At 52.8% G+C, this 7,904-nt stretch overlaps 1 protein-coding gene across 3 annotated transcripts; it reads right to left on the bottom strand.

Annotated features, from left to right (window-relative positions):
• Positions 1-1,016: 1,016 nt before the first annotated feature.
• RAD23A (RAD23 homolog A, nucleotide excision repair protein) lies at positions 1,017-7,904 on the bottom strand (the record flags this gene model as incomplete). Of its 3 annotated transcripts, none has more annotated exons than XM_080715073.1 (9): positions 1,017-1,130; positions 1,218-1,382; positions 4,854-4,987; positions 5,075-5,153; positions 5,380-5,507; positions 5,649-5,704; positions 5,845-6,026; positions 6,168-6,329; positions 7,787-7,904. In XM_080715073.1, the coding sequence occupies 9 exons, from the start codon at positions 7,856-7,858 to the stop codon at positions 1,017-1,019; spliced, it is 1,092 nt and encodes a 363-aa protein (XP_080571199.1). The 3 variants fall into 3 exon arrangements, with proteins under 3 accessions (XP_080571199.1, XP_080571200.1, XP_080571201.1); XM_080715074.1 differs by having other exon boundaries at positions 4,854-4,984; positions 7,787-7,858; XM_080715075.1 differs by lacking the exon at positions 1,218-1,382 and having other exon boundaries at positions 7,787-7,858.

Raw genomic sequence — 7,904 nt, 5'->3', positions numbered from 1 at the left:
CAACACCTGGGGCTGGTGTTCCTGCACCTGGCTCTGTTCACACTGGGACACTGGGCCATGCTGCTAACAGGGGCTTCAGAGGGGAGAAGGGGGGATGTGATGGGCAAATAACTGAGGAGCAGATGGCAGTGGAGAAGAAGGCTTCTGTTTACCAACATTAATCTGCAGTAATTAGCCAATTACCAGGGGGGAAGTGTGGCCAAAACAGACTGCGGTGGTGATGGGGGTGGGGAGAAGCAGCCCTTCCAAAGCTGAGCTGGGGCCAGGGCCTAAGGCCTGGGAAAGAGACAGCTAAGAGAGGCAGGTGATGAGGGGACCCCTCCCCCTTCTTGGCACTTCTGTATCTCCTATGCCCAGCCAGTCCCCGACCCAGGCAAGCTGGCTTGGGAAGCCCCAGCAGGCGCAGACCATGGTTAGGGCTGGTTTCTTAAACTTTATTCACTCCAAAACCTTTATCAGAGACAGGGTTTTGTTCTGAGGTGCAGTTGGCCTTGGTCTCCGATGCTGATGGTACCTCTTCCCCAGGCTGGAGGCCAAGACCAGACTGGGGAGGGGCCTTGTGCCTCTCAGGGCTCACCCCAGATGGAAAGAATTGGGCCACTCCAATAGAGGATCAAAGTTTAGGGCTCCAGTTCCCCGTCCTGGAAGAGGGCGGGGGTCCTCAGGGGTGCTCCAGGGGATGGGGAAGCAAGCAGCCGCCTCTCCATCTGGCTGCAGGGAGCTGGGACAGAGGCCAAGAGGGGCCCATCTGTCGCCTCCTTGTCCTGCCAGCAACTTTGAGCAGGCTGGGCTAGGAAGGAGGATGGGGACAGCTGTCTGGCCTGGGTCTTCTCAGAGATGGGAACGGGGGCCACTTTAGAAGAGTGGGAAGCTAGGCTGTTTAGATTTTTTTTTTTTAAAGGTTTTTGATTTTTTTCCACTTCTTAAATAAACATGAATATATATACTTTTTTCTTTTATAAAACTTTTGCGGAATGGGGTTGGGATGGGGTGGTGGGCAGCCTGGCCTCCCAGCATCACTCGTCCTCAAAGTTCTGGCTCAGGAGGAAGTTGGCAGCCAAGTTCTCATTCTTTTCGCACGCGAAGTAGGCCTGGATCACCAGGCTCTCCGGGAAGCCCAGGGCCTTCAACTGTGGGGAGATTGATGGGGGTGAGCAGGCAAGGGAGCTGCTGCCAGCAGGTCACCCCGGCCCCCGGCCCCCGGCCCAGCTACGTACCCTCTCTATAGCTTCCTTCTCCTGCGGTGTCACCTGGATGTAGTTCATCTGTGGGGCCTCCTCACCAATGGCGCCCACCTCCCCCTCCACATCTGAGATGTCCGCCAGCTCCCCAGGGGGCTCGTTCAACATCTGGATAAACTGCTCCTGGTGCCGGCTGATTTGCTGTGAAGAGGAAGAAGAGGGATAATGATCCATGGCCCCCGGCCTTAACAGCTTTTGCTTTTTCACTCACTCAGCAAACACTGAGAGGCACTGGCCAAACAGCAATGTGGGGGAGAGAAGCCCTATCCTGGTGGGAAGAGGGGCTGCAGGCAAGTAAATAAACCAGACAACCGCAGATGTGGGGCCAGGAAAGCCATTGAGGGCCAGGTGGTAGGGGCCTGTGGTCTGTGGCAGGATAAGCAAGCACCAAGGCCCTGGGGTAACGCATTTGGAAAACTTCAGAATCACAAGCTACACTGACAAGAACACAAGGACAGGAAGAGGGAGGAGGCAGATGAGAACAAAGAGGGAGGCCAGTTGGGACCAGGCACTTTTCCACTGTAACGGTAAGCTTTGATGGTAACAAACAGGGAAGACATAACACTTACTTTTTTTTTTTTTTTTTTTTTGCAGTACTAGGGATGGAACCCAGGGGCATTCTACCTCTGAGCTACATCCCCAGCCATATTAATATATATATATATATATATATATATATAGTTTTTTTTTTTTTTTTGCGGGTCTGGGGATGGAACCCAGGGGCATTTGACCTCTGAGCCACATCCCCTGCCCAATTTTTTATTCTTTATTTTGAAACCAGGTCTCACTGAGTTGTGGAGGGTCTAAGTAGCTGAGGCCGTCCACGAACCGCGATCATCCATCCGGTCTCAGCCTCCCAAATGCTGGGATTACAAGCGTGCGCTACCATACCCGGCTTTTCCCAGTCCTATCTATCTATCTATCTTTCTTTCTTTCTTTTTTATTTTTTGGTGGTACTGGGGTTCCTGTAAGCCCTTCTACCTCTGGGCTACACTCCCAGACTCATTTTTTATACTTTTTTTAATTTGGAAACAGGGTCTCTTAAGTCAGCACAGCTGGCCTCGAACCTGCACGATCCTCCTGTCTCCGCCTCCCAAGCGCGGGGATTACAAGCCTGCGCCACCACGCCGGCCTTATTTTTTATTCTGAAACAGTGTCTAAATTGCAAAGGGCCTCACTAAGTAGCTGAAGCTGTCCAAATTGCAATCTTCCTGTTTCAGCCTCCCAAATGCTGGGACTACAAGTGTGCATCGCCATGCGCTCAGTACATTTACAATTAAAAAGGGCAGCCAGGCGTGGTGGCACAGGCTTGTAATCCCAGCATTTGGGAGGCTGAGATGGGAGAATCCCAGGTTCATGGCCAACCTCAGCTATTTAGTAAGACCCTGTTTCAAAATAAAGAATGAAAAATTGTGCTGGGGGTGTAGCTCGGAGGTAGAATGCCTCTGGGTTCCATCCCCCCCCCCAAAAAAGTGCTTTTCCAGGAACTAAGCAGCTGTCAAACAGTGGATCAAGAGAACTGTGTGAAATCAGAGGCCAGAAGGGAGGCTGACAGGGTCCCTGGTGGAAGAGGTGGCAGCTATAGAGGCAGGGGCTGGGCTGAGTGAAAGAGCAGAGCTGGCGCCCAGCAGGGACCTAAGGCGGCCCAAGCAGGTAAGGTCTGTTCTAAGGTCTAAAAGTCTAGAAAGTACTTTCATAAGAGATGTGGGTCAGCCATGAGAGAGAGTGGAGTTCAGAGATCTGGCTGGCTACACAGGGTCAGGGGTCACCACACACACTGAAGGCCCAGGACAGTAAACGGGAGGACTAAGCACAGGCAAAGAGCAGAAGGGTCAGCAGAGGAGGTGAAGAAGTGCAGCAGGAACAGGCACAGAGGAGCAGGAGAGGCGGGTGCCTCACAGAAGCCCTGGAGGGACCTGCTGCACTCCACTAGGCCTGAGCAGAGCCCAGGACGAGACGCACACATACCAGGAGCAGGGCAAGCTTCTCGAGTGTGTTGTGTCTTTAGTGTGCAGTGTCCACAGCATCCTCACCTTACAGAATGATGGGAGGGTTACAGGAAACTGCACAGGCCAACAAATCATGTGAGCAGGGTTTGGGGCCTGTCTTTAATCCTTCTTTCTAGGTAGAGTGACTCCTGTATACCATAGGTTGTGCCAATCGAGCCAGGTGGTGCATACCTATAATCCCAGTATTTGGGAGGCTGAGACAAGAGGATCACAGGTTTGTGGTCAGTCTCAAAAACTTAGCAACTGCTGGGCGTGGTGGTGCACGCTTGTAATCCCCGCGCTTGGGAGGCAGAGACAGGAGGATCACGCAAGTTCGAAGCCAGCCGCGCTGGCTTAAGAGACCCTGTTTCCAAATAAAAAAGTATAAAATAGGGCTGGGACTGTAGCCCGGAGGTAGAAGGGCTTCCAGGAACCCCAGTACCACCAAAAAAAAAAACTTGGCAACTTAGCAAGGCCCTCTCTGCAACTTAGTGAGACCCTGTTTCAAAATAAGAAACAGCCAAGTGTTATGGCACATGCTTATAATCCCAGCATTTGGGAGGTTGAGACAGGAGGATTGTAGTTCGAGGACAGCTTCAGCTACTTAGGCCCTTTGCAACTCAAGAGACCCTGTTTCAAAATAAAGAAAAAAGCCGGGCATGGTGGTGCACGCTTGTAATCCCAGCATTTAGGAGGCTGAGACCGGAGGATCGCGGTTCAAGGGGTGAAGCACTTCGCAACTCAGTGAGACTGTTAAAAAAAAAAAAACTAAAAACTAAAAAATAGGGCTGAAGGGTGTAGCTTGGAGGTACAATGCCCCTGGATTCCATCCCCAGTACTGCAAAAAAAATACATATTTTTATTATATATGTAATATAATTATTATTTTATTATTATAAAATAATATATTTATTATTATTTATATTGGTGTAGCTCAGAGGTAGAATGCCCCTGGGTTCCATGCCCTGTACTGAAAAAAAAAAAAAAAAGAAAAAAAAAAAAAGCAAGCAGGGATGGGAGTGTACCTCAGAAACAGAAAGTCCTGGGTTCAATCCCCAATATCAGCAAAAAGTTTAAAAATATACCACGGAGCCGGGCGTGGTGGCGCACGCTTGTAATCCCCGCGCTTGGGAGGCTGAGACAGGAGGATCGCGCAAGTTCGAAGCCAACCTCAGCTACTTAGTGAGGCTCTCAGCAACTTAGTGAGACCCTGTTTCCAAATAAAATATAAAAAAAGGTCTGGGAGTATAGCCCGGAGGTAGAAAGCCTCTGGGTTCCATCCCCCAGTACCACCAAAAGAAAAAAAAAAAATATATATATATACCACGGAGTTGGGTGTGGTGGCACACATTTGTAATCCCAGCATTTGGGAGGCTGAGACAGGAGGATTTGGGTTCACGGACAGCCTCAGCTACTTAGTGAGGCCCTCTACAACTCAGTGAGAACCCTGTTTCAAAATAAAAAATAAGGCTGAGGATGTCGCTTGGAGGTAGAAAGCCCCTGGGCTCCATCCCCAATACCGGAAAGAGAAATAGAAAGAAAGAAAATATGCCACGAGTTGTGGGACTCTCAGGAAAGGGGAAATGATATCTTGCATGGTCCCCTTATTCCCCCGAAGCCGCACCTGCAAAAGCTGAGGGTTCTCCTGGCCCAGTTGCTGGAGCAAGGCGGGCAGCAGTGCTGGGTTCTGCTGAATCACTTGCCGCATGTTCTGGAACTGGGGCTGGTCGCGCAGGAACTCCAGGGGGTTCTCTCCTGCTGGCAGCAGGAAGGGATGCAGTCAAGACACCACATGGGGCTCCCAGGTGCCTGGGTAGCAGACACCCCACCTCCCAATCTGCTCACCTGCTTCTGTGGCTGGCTGCTCGGACACCTGGCTTTCCTGGACAGAACCATGTTCAGGCTCGGGGCTCCCCGGAATTCCCTGTTAGGGATCCTGTTTAGTTCCCATGCAGAGACCTATTGCTCCTCCCTTCTGCACGCCCAGCCCCACCAGAAGAATGGCAAGGCCTTGGCTCTGCCCTCCCTGGGCCCACCACCACTCCTGTTCAGCCTCTGGGGGAGAGCCTTCAGTGGCTGCAACTTCTGCCCAGAGGCTGCTGCTCTCTGACCCCTTGAAGCCTCCCTAGGAGGTGGCGGCCCCACCTCACCGTGAGCAGATATTCCACGGCTCGGTGAGGGTTGTTGTAGCTGGCTCTCAAGGCAGCCACGACCCGCTCCCGCTCGTAGCCCATGGACATGATCTCCGTCAGCATCGTCTCATACTCAGAACCAGTGACTGTGGAGGGAGCGGCAGGACTGGGTCACCAAGGAGGAGGAAGAGCAGCTCCCAGGCCCGCCCGCATCCAGACAAGGATCAGAAGGATCAGCTGATGGGTGGGACACCCAGTCACCTCTGCCCTGGGGACCACCCACCCACCTAGCGTGGAGGCCGCGTCTTCCTCTCGCCCGCTGCTACCTGAAGAGGGAACAGAGCTGCAAATTCAAGAGAGAGAAATCGGACCCTGGCTTCTGGTGGCCTGCCCTCCCCCCAGGAGCGCGGGAGCACACTGCATGGGTGCTGAGAGGTGCCCAGAGGTCAGGGCCCATGGTGGAGTTGCTTCCCCTTGCCTTACCCTGAGATGGACTCTGGGGACGTTTCAGGGGCTGACTCCTCCGATGGGCTCTTGTCCTCTCTGGTGGTGGGTGGAGGGTGGGACATGCCTGAGGCAGGGGCTGGTGAGAAAGGTGTAGAGGACTCCGGGGCAGCAGTAGGCGAGACCTCTGGCGGTGCTGAGGTGCCCTGGCCAGCTTTGGTCTGTGACAGCAAGAAAAGTGCACAGGCATCAGCATTCCTCTATCAGGCCCCAACAGCCCACCCCACACTGCCCCACCCACTCATGGCTAATCTCTCCTGGGCACTCAGGCTCTTTGCCAGGTCCCCAGAAAATTCACCCACCTTGGTCACCATGACAACCACAAAGTTCTTCTCATCAATGCGATAGTCCCTGATGGGGACATCATCACTCAAGATCTTGCCAGCATAGATGAGCTTCTGTCCAGCCACAGGGAAAGCATCACGTCCCTTCTCTGCCTCTATCTTCTCCTTCAGCACCTTCACCTAAAGGAACGATACAGACAGTCACTGCAAACCCAGGGATTTTCTATTCCCTGTAGCTGAGGGAGAAAATGCCCCAGGTCGTAAAGGCAGAGAGACTAAGTTTCTTTACTCAAGCGTGCTAGATTTGAATGCTTTTAATTACCCAGCCAATCAGTGGTTATTGATTGGTCACCTAGTATATGTGAGGTGCTATTCTTTTAGGTGTGGAGGCTGTATTAAACAGAGGCCACAGCAGGGAACTAAATGTAAGTCCAAAATCTGATGGAGAGAACATTAATATATGAAGAACCTATTTCAAATAGTATAAAATGGGCTGAGAACAGAATAGAGGTAAGGAGAGTCTGCCATTCCACACTACTGCTCTTGGGCAATGGTCAGCAGTCACTGTCTTCTGGGGACAGCTTAAGTTGCTAATGCTTCTTGTGTATGTACCATACTTTCTAAACCTCATAATGACTGTACGAAACAAATAAGATTTGCCTCTTTACAGGTGAGAAAACTGAAGCCCAGAAAAATTAATGTGCCCAAAGTTAAACAGTTGACCTAACCAAATAATCTGAGTCTGTTTCTTTTACTACAAAAACTGGACAAGGGGCAGGCATGGTGGTGGATGACTGTAATCCCAGTTTTTGGGAGGATGAGCCAGGAAGACCGCAGGACCAGACTCCAAAACTTAGCAAGACCCTCGGCAACTTAGAGACACTCGGTTTCGAAACAAAATTGAGAAGCGGGCTAGGGGTGTAGGCAGGAGGTTGAATGTCCCTGGGTTTAATCCCCAGTACCAAGGAGAGGGAGGCGAGTGGGGAAAAGATGGACAAGGGGTGGTGTAGCTCGATGGTAGAGAGATTCTGTAGTGTGCGGCAAGGCCCTGGGTTGCATTCCCAGCACCGTCAAAAAAGAGTGGGCTTCAATGTCTGTCTCCAACGGTGATGGTGCAAAAAGTGCCAAGTACACAGGCAGACACTTGATATGTTTAAAAAATAATAAACGGCCAACAAACACGGACCACCAAAACTATTCAGACAAGAGACCATTTATTATTGTCATCATCGCTGTCGTCACCGCTAGGCAACTCTGGGTCATCACTGCCGTATTCGGTCATCGATGACCCGAGGAGACATCATCTGCAAAGCTGGGAACGCAAAGCCCCGTGCACAGCGCGGCCCCGCCGGGAATCCGACACTCTGGCTCCTGCGCCCGGCGAGGACGCTGACATCGGAGCGGGGGCCTGGCGGGCGCCCCGGGGGTGGGGCCTAGCCCTGAGACTGGCCTGGGGGAGGCGTCCGAGCTGCCAGAGGCCGGGCCGAAGACCCGCTGGGGGTCCGGCAGGCCGGGGTGTGGCCAGGGCCCGGCCCACGCCGTCCTCCCCGCCCCTCCCGGGGATCTCGGCCTCCCCGCCCCCACCCGACCACCGGGCACCCGCCACTCCCGCCCCCGGGCTCCGGCCCGGCCCGCACCGTCTCGTCAGGTTCCATGCGGATCTTGAACGTCTGCTGCTGCAGCGTTTTGAGCGTGATAGTGACGGCCATGGCGGGGCCCGAGCGACGCGGTGGCCCCGGAATCCACACACAACAT

This window comes from Muscardinus avellanarius (genome assembly GCF_963383645.1).
Source record: "Muscardinus avellanarius genome assembly, chromosome: 18".
Lineage (NCBI taxonomy): Eukaryota > Metazoa > Chordata > Mammalia > Rodentia > Gliridae > Muscardinus > Muscardinus avellanarius.
Note: the sequence above shows the minus strand (reverse complement) of the source record. Positions and strands in the feature narration are given on the sequence as shown.